At 38.0% G+C, this 18,755-nt stretch overlaps 1 protein-coding gene across 4 annotated transcripts in view; it reads right to left on the reverse strand.

Moving 5' to 3' along the window:
* KIZ (kizuna centrosomal protein) overlaps positions 1–18,755 on the reverse strand; it is a 187,982-nt gene that overhangs the window by 126,775 nt on the left and 42,452 nt on the right. For all 4 annotated transcript variants that reach the window (XM_090285988.1, XM_090285987.1, XM_090285989.1 and 1 more), the window contains exons 5-6: positions 1,944–2,580; positions 1,251–1,566 (exon numbers count right to left, since the gene is read on the reverse strand). In XM_090285988.1, coding sequence (XP_090142114.1) covers positions 1,251–1,566; positions 1,944–2,580 — 953 coding nt within the window. The remainder of the gene's footprint in view (positions 1–1,250; positions 1,567–1,943; positions 2,581–18,755) is intronic.

Here is an 18,755-nt window from a genome sequence, read left to right on the forward strand (position 1 = left end):
AGTTTCTGATGACATAGTACGCTGATGTACCTCTTTGATGGGAGAGAAGTATTATTACTGGAAAAATTCATTGGGTTGTTTCTGCAATAAATCAAATTTTCCAAGAACATTCACCATGTTGGTTCTTCCATCCCAGAGCAAGTACTTTGAACTTGGATGTGCTCTTAATAAATACTTCTTGAACATCAGTTTGGAGTCAATCAGACTATAAATTAAACTTTTCACCAAAAGTAGATGATAAATGGTAAGAAGCAATATGTTAAAAGGTACAATGGTGCTTTAAAAGAGAACATATACCCTCATATACAAGAATGCCCATTTGGCTTTTCACTCTTGCAGGTACTGTTGAAAAGAAGGAACGACAGCATCAGGATGTAACAAAGTTCTGGAGGGTAGTGTGGAGGTCAGGGAGGCTGAATAAAGAGTTTGCCTTAGTGGCATATATATGTCACTTCTATGCCCCTGGCCTTGGTTTCTTCATTTTTAAAGATGATAGTAAATTTAGTTTGTTTACTTAGGTTCCTTCTACTCTTGTTTACTTAGGTTCCTTCTACTCCTAAAAGAGATCTGATATTATTAGTGTTATTTTTTTTAATTGCAAAATTGGCTTTCAACCGTTTACATGTTATCTATACAATTTTACCCATTATCTCCAATCAACAGTAAAAAATCATGAGTTTTTATGAGTTAAATATTATAAGTGCTCAAAATATATAACATTGGTGTTATTCTGATTTAACATTAAAGATTCCAATGTCTTTATATTTACACTCAGAAAAGGAAAGCTCGCTGAGGTATTCCCTTAGAGGAAATCATTAACTCATATTTAATCAAATGACAAAAATGATACTATATCAAGAATTAAGCAAATTAATTAGACACAAGTTCTTAGTCTCTAAAGCTGAATTCATAATAAGTTTAATTGTCACCTTGTGTGTTATCAGAACTTTAAAATGATTTATTCTCTAAAAGAATAAAGGGTAGGGGGAATAATTTATGAATTAACCAGGGATTGTTTGGTTAAAACTATAAACTGTCAATCACCATGATTTCAATGATATTCATATTTTTAAAGCTTTTTCATAAAACAGGGAAAAAAAAGAAAATTATACCTTATCTAAAACACTATTTATGAGACTTAAGGAACTATACATGCATGGCTGTGTGTTTAATAATACATTCCAAGTAGAATGGTCTCTAAAGATGTTTATAATTAAAAACAGAACAGTAAAAACATTTGAATAGCTTACTCTCTTGTTGGTAAGTTAGCAGATGATTCCTTTTTTGAATCAGGAGAGCTTAGGGTTTGCAAAACACAATTATGTTTTTCAGTGGATGGGGTATCTCTTTCTTGCTCAGAGTGGATTAATTTTAAAGCCTCTATTCCATCTTTTCCTTCCATCTTGTCACCTGGATTTGGTTGTGGTTCTGGACTATTTAAAATCAGATCATCTTCACTTACAGAAACTGTGAGGTCATTGCTGCTGCTCAAACTTTCCCCCTCCTGCTCTTCCTGCATTTTTCTGAAGGGCTTCTGTGACTTTAGGTCCCCATGAGGATGATGATCTGTAAAAGGGGATATGAATAGATTATTGATCACTAGCTTCAAGGATAGGCAAAGTAAGGCGCCCCATCTGACAGATGGAATTACATCATCAGTTAAAAACAAGCAGTAATAATCCACAACTCATTATGGTATTTGAGAACTTATTAAAAATATTTTTAAAAATCATAGTGGGTTTAAAAATGAGAATTTGTTTGCAAAAATATTTCCACATACATATTTAAGAACTCATTAGAATGAAATTTGTTGGCAAAGACATTAGTTTGTTTTTTCACAAAGAAATTAAAATTAGAGTATATTTTGTTTACATAAGACTGCTACCAAAAAGAAAAACTAAATACCAAAAAAATCAGCAAAGAATCTCAGCCTCTCACCCCACCTGAGAAACCTTCCCCAGCAGAATGCTTCTCTTGAGAACACTTATTTCCAGATGCAGAGTGTTCTGAGACTGATATCAGAGAGACGGGCGGTCTGGCTCGTTCTTCCTTGACTTCAATATATTCTCTTGTCAGTATTTCTCCCTCTGATCGGCTGGAACTGTCACACTTTAAATCAGTGGTTCTGTTCTCTGGACTTAATCTTTCCCATAACAAGGAATGGAATTCAGCAGACTTTTTGCTTTCAGATAAATTATTCTTGCCATGACGTGTGTTGTTTCCTATCTCCAAGCAATGAGTTTGTTCCTTCTCAGACAATGGGCTGGCTGTAACTAGCATTTGCTCACCAGTCTGAGGAGATGTCTTTCCATCTATTTTGTCAGACTTATTTAAGCACTGTGTGTCACTATTAGTTTGTACTGCATAGGTGTCTGTCACATTATTGCTCTGGGCTGTCTGTTGGTGTGAATGTGGGTCAGGAATTAAAAAGTTCTTTGTGTGTTGGGGAGATTTCTGCACTGTACTAAAATCTCCAGTGCTTGAGATGGCTGACATTTGGTGGCCCATAAAGATTGTTGCTGATTGATAGAATCCCCTTGACATGGCTGTCCCTGAGTTAATTCCTTCCTGCACTGCCACCTGCAGCCAAAGGAAATATGAGTTAAATATATTGTGTATGAACAATTAGGTTGTTAAAACTGCTTTCACAAATAAAATGAAGTAAAGAAACATGACTAATGAAATCAATACCCACCACATTTTATAAATCTCACAGCTTCCTTCAAAATAAATAAGCAAAACCCAGCATAGTCCACACTACTTAATTTTAATAACAATATTGATTCACAAAGCAAATATTGTTTGGGAACTATGGAACCTATATTTTTCAAAATATAACAATGTGAATGTACTTAATTTCACTGAATTTTATACTTCAATATGATTAAAATGGTAAATTTTATGTTATGGATATTTAAGCACATTTTTTTTTTTTAACAAAAGACATGCATTCTAACCACTTTCCATAGAGAAGTTTGAAATTGAGGGAGAGCTAGGGAGGCACTTGACCGAGAGAGAGAGAGAGAAAGAAGAGAGCAGAAATATAAAGGACTATTGTAGGCTTTAAACCTCTATTTTGCTACTTCTGGCCAAGATGGAGGCCTAGACAGATATGCTGAGTCTCCCTCCACAACTAAGAAGGAATACAACTACCTCAAAACTAGAGACAACCAGAAGATCCAGAAAATCGAGCTGCATGCAAGTCCAACAAACAAAGATATAAAGAAGAAATACTCATCCAGGAGGGGCGGAGCCAGGGCAGAGAGGACGTGGTATGGTGGCAGCAGCAGCGGTGGCAACAGCAGAAAGTGCAGTCACAAATTTTAAAAAGTTGGGAAGGACACCTGGGGAGTATTCCCGGCACCAGAATAGACGCGCAGCTCACAGTCCCAGCACTGGGGAAAATAAAACCTCATTGCTGCTGACTGTGCAAACCAGTGGGGGTTGGGGAGGAGGCAGAAACTGCCAGTCTCTCAGCGGAGTCGACTTGTTAAAAAGGCCCTCACGGTCCTAGAGTGTCTACAGACCCATGCACTCTGGCAACAACAGCCAGGGCAACAGCTAGAGAGGTGCCAGTCCCATATGAGTGGGAGAAGTGCCTGGAAAAGAGGCAAATGCTGAGCAAGTGGCATTGTTCGCTCTCACAGCCTCCCCAACATACAGCGCCACAATGTGGTGAAATGGGTCGTCCTGTACTAACGAATACCTAAGGCTCCGCCCCTTACAATGTAACAGGTGCCACAGCTTTACCTAAGACACAGAAGCAAACTAACACAGGAGCCTGTCAAGATTCGGAGACAGAGAAGTATGGTCCAAAAGGGGGAACAGATCAAGGTTCCAGTGGGAGAACTAAGCAACAACGAGATAGCCAACCTAACAGACGCAGATTCAAAACACCGATGACAAAGATGTTCACAGGCTTTACAGATATGTTTAAGTATGACAAATGCATAAGTGAAGAACTAAAGGCTATGCTAAATGAAACGAAGAAAAATCCACACAAAACCAATGGTGAAGGGAAGGAAAAACCAGGGTTCAAATCAATGATTTAGAACATAAGGAAGAAGAAAACAGTCAACCAGTACAGAATGAGGAAACAAGAATTGAAAAAAATGAGGAGAGGCTAAGGAGCCTCTGGGGCAATTTCAAAAGTGCCCACATCCGAACCATAGGGGTGCCAGAAGGAGAAGAGGAAGAGCAAGAAATTGAAAGCTTATGTGAGAAAATAATGAAGAAAAACTCCCCAAATTTGGTGAAGGAAATAGACATACAAGTCCAGGAAGCACACAGAGTCCCAAACAAGCTAGACCCAAAAAGGACCACACCAAGATACATCATAATTAAAATGCCAAAAGTTCAAGATAAAGAGAATCTTAAAAGCAGCAAGAGAAAAGCAGAGAGTTACCTACAAAGGGGTGCATATAAGACTATCAGCTGATTTCTCAAAAGAAACTTTGCAGGCAAGAAGGGGCTGGCAAGAAGTATTCAATGTGATGAAAAGCAAGGGCTTACAACCAAGATTACTCTATTCAGCAAAGCTATCATTTAGAATGGAAGGGCAGATGAAGTGCTTTCCAGACAAGGTAAAGCTAAAAGAGTTCATCATCACCAAGCCATTATTATAGGAAATGTCAAAGGGACTTACTTAAGAAGAAGATCAAAATTATGAACATTAAAATGACAACAAACTCACAACTATCAACAGCTGAATCTAAAAAATAAAAACAAAATCCAACTAAGCAAACCAGAATAGGAACAGAATCATAGGTATAGGGATCATTTGAAGGGTTATCAGCTGGGAGGGGGCAGGAGAGAAATAGGGAATTGGTGCAGTGATTAAGAAGCATAATCGGTTGGTACAAAATAGACAGGTGGATGTTAATAATATAGGAAAGGGTGAAGCCAAAGAACTTACATGCATGACCCATGGACATGAACTAAGGGGGGTGGAATTGCTGGAGGGAAGGAGGGTACTGGGTGGAGGGGAGCGAAGGTAAAATAAATGGGACTACTGTAACAACATAATCAATAAAATATAATTAAAAAATAAAAATAACACTTCTATTTCTAGTATTATGTATAGTATTTTAAAACTTCTAATAATTACATTCAAATTGCATTAAAATATATTGCATTTGTGTAAAATAATTATAATTTCCATTCCATTTAAGGACAAATAACAACAGTTTTTCCTGAACATCTTCAAGTACTTTTTAAAATATTTAAGTTTACTGGTATGACTATAGGGAGAAGAGCATTTTAGCTTCCTTAAAAAAAAGAGAGAGGAGGAAGAGGGGAGAGGGGAGAGAATCATAAGCAATTCATTCAGTGGCTTGATCAAAGACACATGGTGGGAAGCAGAACTGAAAGTAACAATTATGAAGCTTTTCTTCAAAAGGAACCAAAGCATCTCCACATACATAATAGCATTTAGTTCACAGAGTCCCACAGAGTTGACAGGAAAATGTATTTGTACCCTTTCTCTGCAGATGAAAACTGAGGCCCAAATTTTAACAGAAAAAAGAGAAAATGTCATGCACATAGTTGCAACAGAACCCAGGTCTTCCTTCCCTTCAAAGATAACATCTCTTCTATTCCCCAAAATAAAAGAAACAACTTTGAAGTTAAAGACAAGTAACAGGGATGTCAGAGAAATGGGGGAATAAGGACCTCTCAAAATTCTCTGCTCCATAAAATAAATAATAATACAGGAAAACATCTTTAGGATAATGTTTCAGAACTCTGGAATTTAACCAAAAGCTTACAGCTACTTAGGGATAATTTATGGTGTTTTAAACTTGCCTCATTCCCATTTCCCTCTCCTCAAATCTGCCTTGAAAACTAGTAATCGCAGCCCAGTAGACACTGAATGGAGTAGAGAAGAGATGGAACTCCTTCAAAGCCCTATTCCCTGAGAACTGTCATTATTTGAACTGTGTGGTGGTTCCTTTGTAGACAGTACTTGGTGGTTTCCTGGTAGACAGTACTCACCAGACTGTCTTTATTTGACCTGACTTGGAGCAGACACACTGTAAATTGCTTTTTCCCTAGGGGAATTTGTTGAAAATAATCAGAGGCAAGATTTTTATATTGGGGCTTTCTAAGGCAATGGATGACAGTTGGGCAAACAGGCTATCTAAAAACCTTAAAAGGAAAGCTGGTGAATGATATATCTATATGGTGCTTTGAAATGCTTTAACATATTTCTGGAAATCTGGATGACCAGCTACATGTCAGGCTGTGAGCATGCTCAGGAAAAGTCCTGTGAAGGGTCTAAGTTCTCACTTTAGGTTTACCTTGAGGCTCTGTGCAAGCACAAAGTGAAGGCTAAGGTGGAGTTGTGATCTGCCTAGATGAGTGTTGAAGGTATGCACAAACACACACCCAAAGCCCCTTGGCAAAGACTATGAGACTTACTAGTTTTAGGCATTTAAAGAAAGTTCCGTCTGATCGTTAGCTGGTCACCAAGTTAATTGAACAGAAATCTCAGTGACCTTACTTGACAAAGAATACAGACTTTACATAATAAGTTCAAAAAGTTACTAAACAAACAAAGAGCAATGACAAATTCTCAGAGTGGTAGAATCTTATGTTCAGAGTAGCCACATTTTATTATTTAAAATTTCCAAACTTCAACAAAAAATTATGAGACATTAAAGGGAACAAGAAACTATGGTTTATACACTAGGAGGAAAAAGCAAGAAGCCAAGATAGTGGACTTGTTAGACAAAGGCTTTAAACTAGCAACTTTAAACACATTCAAAGAACTAAAGAAAATAATATCTAAAGGCCAAAGGAAAGTTTTCAAACAATGTCTAAACAGAGACTATCAATAAAGAGATAAAAATTATTTAAACAAAAATTAAATTGAAATTCTGCAGTTGAAAGGTACAATCACCAGAATAAAAAATTCACTACAGGTCTCAACATCAGATATGAACAGGCAGAAGAAAGAATCAACAGACCTGAATATAGGTCAACTGAAATTATCCAGATTGAGAAAAAGAAAAAAGAATGAAGAAAATTTATCAGTTTCAGAGACCTGTGGGATGCCATCAAGCATATTAACCTATGCATAATGAAAATCTCAGAAGGAGAAGAGGCTTGAGCCTTAAAAAAGAATGAAATGTTGCCATTAGTGACATGGACAGACCTCAAGGGCATTATGCTAAATAAAATACATCGGACATGATCCCTCTTATATGTGGAAGCTACCAAAAACAAAAAACCAAAAAAACAACAAAAACAAAAACAAAAAACACAACCCAAGTTCATAGATACAAAAAATAGATTTGTGGTTGCTAGAGGTGTGTGTTGGGGGAATGAGTACACTTTTAATTTTCAGTTTAAATAAACTGAGAAAAATATTAGAACTTGGGGGAAGTAATAACAAAACAAATGAATGTGACTGAAAATACTTATTAGCGAACAGATGGTGACTTTTAAAATTAGGAGTCCATCTTTGCTGAGGGAACATACTTAAGTCAATATTAACAAGTTTAGAATTAATATAATGATGTCTTAATAATTATTAACTACCATTTTTAAAGTAGGCGAATCTTGACCATTATTATATTTTGAAAAACATATTTATTGATATATTATACCTCATGAGGAAATCTTTATTTTTTCTTAATATATTATTTTTTATTCACAGACAAGGGAATTGGGGAGTATTAAGGGGCATGCAGAATGGAAATGGAGCTGTCAGACCAAATTTCCAGCTTTTCACACAATACAATTATCGCTCTTAGTTTCTATGTAAGCAAGTCCTTAAATCACACTGAGAAGATACCAAAAATATCTTAATAAAAATTTACATATAACAATCTTAAAGAAGTTATTTTATTTTACTATGTGTTATGAAGTGAATTGTATCCTCCCAAAGTCATGTTAAAGTCCCAATCCCCAATTTGATTGTAACTGGTGATGGGGCCCTTCAGGAGGTAATTAAGGTTAAATGAGGTGATAAGGGTGGAGCTTCAATTCAATATAATACTGGTGTCCTTAGAAGAGGAAGAGACACCAGAGATCCATCTCTCTCCATGCATATGCACAGAGAAGAGGCCACATGAGGACTCAGAGTGAATGTGGCCATCTGCAACTCAAGGAGACTGGTCTCATCAGGAATCAGTCCTACTGGCACCTAGATCTTGGAATTCACAGCCTCCTGAACTGTAAGAAAATAAATTTTTGTTGTTTAAGCCACCCAGTCTGTAGTATCTGGTTATGTTAGTCCAAGCTAAGACACCAGACCAATGTGATTTTGAACTCTTCATTTTTTTCACTATACTAGATTGAAGACTTAACAAAATTTTCACAATTGAGTCCACAAAGAGATATTTCTGACCATTAAATCCAAAAGTTGTTGAAATTAACCTAAATTTTAAAATGGATCCTTTAAATTTAGGTTTCTAAGGTTATGTCCTGTAAGTTATTTTGGAGGATATATCACTATAAAGTCAATCTATTATGAGTTGTTACTACCAGGTGGCTTTACCTCCAATTTTTTAAATTCGTAAGTAGCCTCTTTACACCCATAACAGCGCTCTCCATTACCCTAGATAATAGTAAAAATCCAGGAGCAGAGTATGGCTCCCTTAGTAAACAACAAAGATGGTGATGACAGTGACAGAGGTGAGAGAAGCAAAGGATTAGTGGACATTTGTCAAGCAATTACTAGGTATCAAGTAGATTTATATGCCATACCTTTTTAAATCCTCAAAATAATCATTTACGGGGAGATCCAACATGGCAGAGAAGTAAGTGGAAGCTACACTAATCTGCTCCCAAGACCAGTTCAGAATTACAACTTAACTATGAAGAAATCATCTGGAATAACCAACTGAACAATAACTAGAAAGAAGTCTTATAACCACAGAGAGACAGAAAAGGCCGCTTCATCACAATGGGACCGGTAGGAAGTGCAGAGACGCGAAAGGGATGGCTGGTCTCCCACAAGTGGCAGCGAAGAGAATGAGAAACAGCTCAACAGCTGAGGATTCCCCCTGAGAAAGGCAGGGTCTAAACCCCCAGCTGGGCTCCCCAGCCTAAAGCAACAGAGTGGAAAGTAAAATAGCATCCAGCTGTGAAAATCAAAAAGCCACAGGGTTTTTGCTGGCCTGAAAGAAAGAGCTGGAGACAAAGAGCTCTTAAAGGAATTGAGTACAAACTATTTTGGCACCAACTACCCTGGGCTCAAGTAGAGGGAGGACAGAGAGGACTAGAGACACTTGGGGAGAATTTGGGGTGGTGGCTTTGAGGACAGAACTGAGGGAGCAGCCGAGTGGAACCCAATGCTCACTCATTCCCCATACTGCAGGCAAACCATTCCTTTCCAAGTGATGTCAGCCTGAGAGGAAGCAAAACCACTGCCTGCAGGAATTGATCTGCCCTACCCTACCCTCAGTGCTTAAGCCTGACTGCTGATCAGAGATTGAATAGATTAAAAACTAAGGGAGACAGACAAAGGCAGTAGATCTCTGGTAGTCTCCAACACGCTGCCTAGGCCCAGACTGGTACATGATCTGATGCCACCAGGGGCAGATCCAGGAAGTGCAGATCAATCTAAGAAGCAGCAATGAACAAGAAGAGTCACAAAAATGGGGAACGAGAAAAACAACCCCCCAACTAAAGGAAAAGAAGAATCCCCAGAAAAAGTATTAAATGAAAGGGAGGAAAGCAAACTATCAGACCTGGAATTCAAAACATGGATTATAGGGAAGCTCAATGAGTTCAGCAAGCTCAAAGAAAACTACAAATAACTCCAGGGAAAGTACAAGGAACTCTAAGGAAACTACAAGGAACTTACTGAGAATTACACTGGCATGAAAAAGGACATAGTAGCTATCAATAAGAGCCACGAGGAAATGAAGAATACAATTTCTGAATTGAAGAACACTGTAGAAGGATATTAAAAGCAGGCTAGAGGAAGCAGAAGATCGGATCAGGAGGCTGAGGGAAAACAGAAAAATTCTCAGACAGTGCAACAAAATGAAAAACGACTGAAAAAGAATGAAGAGGATTTAAGACAGCTGCAGGACAACATGATCCATATCATAGGAATACCAGAAAAAGAAGTAGAAGAAGAAAGACTAGAAAACCTGTTTAAAAAACTAATGACAGAAAACTTCCCCAACTTGATAAGAGAAACTGTCACACAAGTCCAGGAAGCACAGAGGGACCCATTGAAGATGAACCTCAACAGGCCAATTCAAGACGCATCTTAATCAAAATGGCAACATTGAAAGACAAAGAGAGAATCATAAAAGCAGCAAGAGAGAAACAACTAATAACATACAAGGGAGCTCCAATAAGGCTATCATCAGATTTCTCAGCAGAAACACTACAACCCAGAAGGGAACAGCAAAAAATATTCCAAGCAATGAAAAACAAAGACCTACAACCAAGAATATTCTACCCAGCAAGACTCTCATTCAAAATGGAAGGTGAAATAAGGAGTTTCCCAGACAAAAGAAGGCTAAAAGAATACATCTCCACCAAACCAGCAATGCAAGAGATTCTAAAGGGTCTGCTTTAAGAATATGAAGAAACAGAGAGAGACAGAGAGGAACACAGTACAAAGGGGGAAAATGACAATGAATAAGTACCTATCAATAATAACCTTAAATCTAAATAGATTAAATGCACCAATAAAAAGACATAGAGTAGCTGAATGGATTAGAAAGCATGACCCAATATATGCTGTCTACAAAAGACATACTTTAGAACAAAAGATCTATACAGACTGAGAGTGAAGGGATGGAAAAAAATATTTCAAGCAAATGAACATGAGAAAAAAGCTGGGGCAGCAATACTTATATCAGACAAAACATATTTCAAAGCACAGGCCATGAAAAGAGACAAAAAAGGAAATTTGTTACTCCTTAAGAGAAAAACCCATCAATAAGATATAAGCCTTGTAAACATATATGCACCCAACACATAGGAGCACCCAAATACGAAGGAAAGTTTTGAAAGACTTCAGGAAGGATAGAGACAGCAACACACTCATAGTAGGGGACTTTAACACCACATTGTGAACAATGGACAGATCATCGAAGCAAAGAAATACCAAGGATATTGAGGCACTGAACAACACTGTATATCAAATGGACTAAGTTTATATATATAGAACTTTTCACCCAAAAGCAGCAAAATATACATTCTTTTCAAATGCACATGAAACATTTTCAAAGAGACCACATGGTAGGACACAAAACAAGCCTCAACAAATTCAAGAAAATTGAAATTATATCAAGCATCTTTTCAGACCACAATGCCTTGAAACTAGAAATCAACATCAAGGAAAAAACTCAAAAACAATCAAACTCATGGAGAAGGAATACATTGCTATTAAATAATACATGGGTTAACAATGACATCAAGGAAGAAATCAAAAAGTTTCTGGAAACAAATGATAATGAACACACAACAGCCCAAAACCTATGGGACACCGCAAAAGCAGTCCGGAGGAGATTTTTCATAGCAATACAGGCCTACCTAAAAAGGATAGAAGAATCCCAAATAAAAAATCTAACCCTACAGCTACAAGAACTAGAACAACAACAACAACAAAAGCCCAGATCGAGTAGAAGGAAGGAAATCAACAAGATCAGAGCAGAATTAAATGACATAAAGGCTAAATAAACAATTCAAAAGATCAACAAAAGTGGAGCTGGTTATTTGAAAAGATAAACAAAATCGACAAGCCTTTAGCTAGGTTCATCAAGAAAAAAAGAGAGCCCAAATAAACAAAATCAGAAATGAAAGAGAGATATCACGATCTATATCACAGAAATACAAAGGATTGTAAGAAATTACTACAAACAACTATATGGCAAGACACACGACAACCTAGATGAAATGTACAAATTTCTAGAAACATAAAATCTTCCAAAACTGAATCTAGAAGAAGTAGAAAGCCTGGACAGACAGATAACAAAGAGTATAATTGAAACTGTAATCAAAAAACTCCCAGCACAAAAAAGCTATTAAATAATGAATGGGTTAACAATGACATCAAGGAAGAAATCAAAAAGTTTCTGGGAAAAAAGATAATGGGAGAGCGGGGGAAGATGGTGGAGGAGTGAGGGGAGGTTGCACTTTCAGGTTCCCGAGACCCGTCTGTAGTTTGGACTAATTGCAGACATAGCATCTCAGTGAGCAGATGGACACTGGCAGGAGTCAAGTCTTGGCACTGCTGGGTTAGAGAAAAACCATTGGGGAACAACCTGTTTAGAGAGGATAGCGGAGGAAAAATGGAAAAGACAGGATTTCTGACTGGGGTGGCTACTCGAGCTGCGGCTGGAAGTACACAAAGGCTTTTTGGTGACCACAGGCTTCCCCAGAGAGGAATCCGGAGGAGAGCGGATCTCTGCCCGGTGGCAGAGACGGGACTTGACTAGGTAGCATTGGCGCTGAAAGACAAGAAACAGTGTACTGCTGTGCATGTGAGAATGTAATTTTCCATTATATTTTTCTCTTGTGAACTGCGGAGAGGGGTAGAAAGTTTGAGGGTGATAGGACATTCTTGAGGAGCACAGGTGCAGAAGTGTGCTCGCCCACTCCCTCCCCTCCCCTTGGGTCCCGTGGGTGCGCATAGGGAAGTGACCTCATTCACTGGCCCAGTTGCGTGGCCACGTGTCCAGGTACCCCTCAGACACACCCTAACAGGCATAAGATCAGTGCCCCATGGGCAAAGGGAAGGCCCACTGAACATGCAGAAGACCTTGTGCAGACACCCCTGGCCAGCTCCAGTGGGCGCCAGGCCAGAGCGCAGACCACTTGCTCAGGCTCTGCTCGTGCCCGCCCAGGCAGGTGTGGAAACGGCGGGCGGCTGCGGCGCAGGAACAGCGGGAGGCAGCAACTCACAGATGCCCATTTCCACTGTGCGCAAATGTCTGGGGCCCCGCCCTAAGAGGCGAGAGACCAACTCCCGGAGCTCAGTTCGGCAGGCCTGAGGCTAGCTCTCAGGCTGCCTTGCGCACGCAAAAGCACCTCGGCCGGCTCCAACAGGCGCCAAAGGAACGCGCTGTGCCAGCCACCACGGACACACACCACTGCTGCAAGGAACAGGAAGCTCTGGCCCACCTCATTAGACCAGCTGTGGACGCAGAAAAAGAAGACGACATACAAAGGCTGAACTAAAGCTCAAGACAAAGTGGATAGAGTGACTCTCAATTAACTAGCCAGAAGGAAGATCCTAACAAAGAGCATCTGAAATATAACCAGGCAGCATAAACAAACGACATGAAGGGTACCTTAGGAACATCAGGCTCAGGAGATCAAAGAGACTACACCACGGAACCGCCCAGATCTCCTATAAAAAATCTCATACCACAAAGGTAGGACATCAAAGCAGACAAATCCAAAAAACAAAAACAAACAAGAAGAATCCAACATGATAAGACACAGAAACAACCTCTCAATGAAAAGAAAAGAGGAATCCCCAGAAAGAGAGGTAGATGGAATAGACATATCCCAAATGTCAGACATGGAATTCAAAACAATGGTGGTGAAGAAGCTCAATATATTCGACAACCTCAAAAACAACTATGACAACCTCCAAGAAAGTTACCAACAGCTCCATGAAAATTACAAGGAACTTGCAGAGAACGACACCAGCATAAAAAAAGACATAGAAACTATTAGCAAGAACCAGGAAGAAATAAAGAATGCAATTTCGGAACTGAAAAACACAGTAGAATCAGTCAAAGGCAGACTAAAAGAAGCAGAGGATTGGATTAGTGAATAAGAAGATAATGTAGAAAAAAATTCTCAGATGATAGAGCAAAATGAAAAAAGGTTGAAAAAGTATCAAGAAGAGGTAAGGGAATTACAGGATAGCATAAGGAAGAACAATATAAGAGTAACTGGAGTTAAAGAGGGATCAGAAGAACAAGGAATAGATAAACTGATAGGAGAAATAGTGACAGAAAATTTTCCCAACCTGATGAGAGAAAAAGTTATGAAAGTCCAGGAAGCACAGAGAGTTCCAATGAAGAGGAACCCCCAAAAACCCACTCCAAGGCACATCATAGTTAAAATGGCAACATTCCAAGACAAAGAGAGAATCCTAAAAGGAGCAAGAGAAAAACAGCAAAACACTTACAAGGGAGCTCCAATAAGGCTATCGACCGATTTCTCAACAGAAACACTACAACCCAGAAGGGAATCGTCAAAAATATTTCAAGCAATGAAAAACAAAGGCCTACAACCAAGAATACTCTACCCAGCAAGACTCTCATTCAAAATGGAAGGTGAAATAAGGAGTTTCCCACACAAAGGAAGACAAAAAGAATACATCTCCACCAAACCAGCATTGCAAGAGATGCTAAAGGGAATGTTCTAAGAAAAGAAAAGAAAAAAAGAGGAGAGGAACAGAGGTACAAAGGGAAACGAATAAATACGTGTCAATAATAACCTTAATTGTAAATGGATTAAATGCTCCAATTAAAAGACATAGGGTAACGGAATGGATAAGAAAACAGGACCCACATATTTGCTGTCTACAAGAAACACACCTGAAAACAAAAGATTTACACATACTGAAAGTAAAGGGATATAAAAAAGTATTCCAAGCAAACATACATGAAAAAACAGCTGAGGTAGCAGTCCTCATATCAGACAAAATGGATTTCAAAGCAAGGGCAATAAAAAGAGACAAAGAAGGACATTTCATAATACTTAAAGGAACAATCCAACAAGAAGATATAACGCTGATAAACATATATGTACCCAACAGAGGAGCACTCAAATACATAAAGCAAATACTAGAAGACCACAAGAAGGACATTAACAACAACACATTCATAGTAGGGGACTTCAACACTCCATTATGAACAATACACAGATCATCGAAGCAAAGAAATACCAAGGATATACAGGCACTGAACAACACACTAAACCCCATGGACTTAACTGATATATATCGAACTTTTCACCCTAAAGAAGCAAAATATACATTCTTTTCAAATGCACATGGGACATTTTCAAAGACAGACCACATGATAGGACACAAAACAAGCCTCAACAAATTCAAGAAAACTGAAATTATATCAAGCAACTTTTCAGACCACAATGCCTTGAAACTAGAGATCAACCTCAGAGAAAAAAATCAAAGACACACAAACTCATGGAGAATGAATAACACCCTATTAAATAATGAATGGGTTAATAATGACATCAAAGAAGAAATCATGAAATTTCTAGGAACTAATGATAATGAACACACAACAGACCAAAATCTATGGGACACAGCAAAAGCAGTCCTAAGAGGGAAGTTCATAGCAATACAGGCATATCTGAAAAAGATAGAAGAATCTCTAAAAAAAAAATTTAACCCTACAGCTACAGGAACTAGAGGAACAACAACAAACAAAGCCCAGAGTGAGTAGAAGGAAGAAAATCATCAAGATCAGAGCAGAATTAAATGACACAGAGACTAAAGAAACAATTAAAAATATCAATAAAAAACGGGAGCTGGTTCTCTGAAAAGATAAACAAAATTGACAAGCCTTTAACCAGGCTCATCAAAAAGAAAAGAGAGAGGACCCAAATAAATAAAATCAGAAATGGAAGAGGAGAAATCACAAATGATACCACAGAAATACATTAGATTGTAAGAAATTATTAACAACAACGGTATCACAAGAAATTTGACAACATAGATATAACGAATACATTAATAGAAATATATAATCTTCCAAAACTCAATCTATAAGAAGCAGAAAGCCTCAACAGACTGATAACAAAGAGTGAAATTGAAGCAGTAATCAAAAAACTCCCAGCACACTAAAGCCCTGAACCAGACAGCTTCACAGATGAATCTTACAAAACATTTAGGAAAAAACTAACTCCTATCCTTCTCAAATTATTCCAAAAAATCCAAGAAGAGGGAAGACTCCTAAACTCCTTCTATTAACCCAGTATGACTCTAATTCCAAAACCAGGTCAATATACAGTAAAAAAAGAAAAATACAGGTCAATATCTCTGATGAACATAGATGCTAATATCCTCAAAAAATATTGGCAAACCGAATCCAGCATGACATTAGAAATTTCATACAACACAATCAAGTGGGATTCATCCCAGGGATGCAAGGATGGTTTAATATTCACAAATCAATAAACGTAATACATCACATAAATAAAAAAAATGGGAAGACAAAACTCGCATGATCACATCAATAGATGCTGAATAAGCATTTGATAAAGTACAACACCAATTTATGATGAAAACTCTCAGCAAAATGGGAATAGAGGGAGCAAACCTCAACATGATAAAGGCCATACACAAGAAGCCTGAAGCCAACATCACATTCAATGGGCAAAAACTGAAAGAATTCCCCCTGAGATCAAAAACAAGACAAAAATGTACACTCTCTCCACTCCTATTCAACACAGTGTTGGAAGTTCTAGTGATAGCAATCAGACAAGAAAGAGAAGTAAAAGGCATCCAAATTGGAAAAGAAGTAAAACTGTCATTATTTGCAGATGACATGATAGTGTACATAAAATACCCCATAAACTACACGAAAAAAATACTCGACATGATAAGTGAATTTGGCAAAATAGCAGGGTACAAAATCAATATTCAGAAATTGAAGGCAGTTCTGTACAGCAGCAATAAAATATCAGAAATAGAAACTAGAAAAATATTCCATTTACTACAGCAACAACAACAAAAAAATAAAGTACCTAGGAATAAACTTAACCAAGGAGGTAAAAGACCTGTACTGAGAAAACTACATAACACTGAAGAAAGAATTTAAGGAACTTACAAATAAATGGAAGCATATACCATGTTTATGGATGCGAAAAATCAACATCATTGAAATGTCCATACTACCCAAAGTGATTTACAGATTCAATGCAATCCCTATTAAAGTATCAATGACATATTTCATAGACCTAGAACAAATACTTCAAAAATTTATATGGAACCAAAAAATAACCCAAATAGACACAGAAATCTTGAGGAAAAAGAACGCAGTAGGAGGAATCACAGTACCTGACACCAATCTCTACTACAGGTAACGGTAATCAAAACAGCCAGGTACTCACATAAGAACAGACATATAGATCAATGCAACAGAAAAGAGAGCCCAGAAATAAACCCAGGGCTATATGGTCAACTAATATTTGACAAAGGGGAAGGAACATAAATAGCAGTGAAAAGAGCCTCTTCAACAAATGGTGTTGGGAGAACTGGACAGGGATATGCCAAAAAATAAAACTAGACCACCAGTTTATACCATATACCAGAATAAACTCAAAATGGATCAAAGACTTAAATGTAAGCCATGTCACCATAGAACTCCTAGAGGAAAAAATAAGCAGGAAAATTCCTATGCCAAGGGAAATAAAGGAAAGAATAAACAAATGGGACTACATCAAACTCAAGAGTTTCTGCTCAGCAAAAGAAAACATCAGCAATATAAAAACGGAACCAACCATATGGGAAAATATACTTGCTAATGATACCTCAGAAGAGGGAATGAGCTCCAAAATATATAAAGGACTTATACGACTCAACACCAGGAAGACAGACAACCCAACTAAAAAATGGGCAAAGGACCTGAACAAACACGTCTCCAAAGAGGATATACAGGGGGTCCATAGACATATGAAAGAATGCTCAACAACACTAGCCATCAGAAAGATGCAAATAAAAACTACAATGAGATACCACCTCACACCAGTCAGAATGGCCATCATCAACAAATCAACAAACAACACGTGCTGGCAAGGATGCGAAAAAAAGGTAACCCTACTGTACTGTTGGTGGAAATGCAGACTGCTGCAGCCACTATGGAAAACAGTATGGAATTTCCTTAAAAAACTAAAAATGGAACTGCCTTTTGAACCAGCAATTCCACTGCTCGTATTGTATCTGAAAAATCCTGAAACTCGAATTCAAAAGAACCTATGCACCTCTATGTTCATAGCAGCACTATTTACAATAGCCAAGTGCTGGAAACAACCTAAGTGCCCATCTGTAGATTAGTGGATTAAAAAACTCTGGTACATTTCCACAATGAAGTACTATGTAGCAGAAAGAAAGAAGAAAGTTCTACCATTTGCAACAACACGGATGGAAGTAGAGAGAATTATGCTTAGTGAAATAAGCCAGGCAATGAAAAATACCATATGCTGTCACCTATTACAGGAGACTAATGAACGACAAAAACGAACGAGCAAAGTTGAACCATAGGCATGTAAACAAGGAGTAGACTAACAGTACGAAGGGAGGGGGAGAGAAGGGGGTGAGGAGGGGAAGGGTCTAGTCAAAGAACATCTATAAATTAGCCATGGACATGGACAACTGGGTGCGGACTGACTGTGGGATAGGGGTGTGCAGGGTGCGGGGAAGCAATAGGAAAAAAAGTGCGACAACGGTAATAGAAAAACAAACAAACAAAAATTTTTCATGGGGAAAAAAAATGAAAACAAAATCAATTAATAAATGAGCCAGCAAATCTACTCCCCCAACAAAAAAACTACACACGTAGGACAGTGAACAAAAGAAAATATAAAGTATGGAAATGCAATTTTAGTGAATAGTGGAAGGACAAGAATTTTCCTTCACACTGTATATTTTTCTGCCTACCTGATCCCTCCAGAATTTGGCATTCTGAAGAATTAAGTAATGACATAAGGTTCTTTGCATAAAACTAATAGAGGTTTTGTTGACCAAGGCTTTGTGATGTCATGCCTAAAGGAGGCATGCTGGGGCTCTGGTTGTTACCAAA

The sequence above is a fragment of the Furipterus horrens genome, unplaced genomic scaffold (genome assembly GCF_987537825.1).
Source record: "Furipterus horrens unplaced genomic scaffold, mFurHor1.1.pri manual_scaffold_8, whole genome shotgun sequence".
Taxonomy (NCBI): domain Eukaryota; kingdom Metazoa; phylum Chordata; class Mammalia; order Chiroptera; family Furipteridae; genus Furipterus; species Furipterus horrens.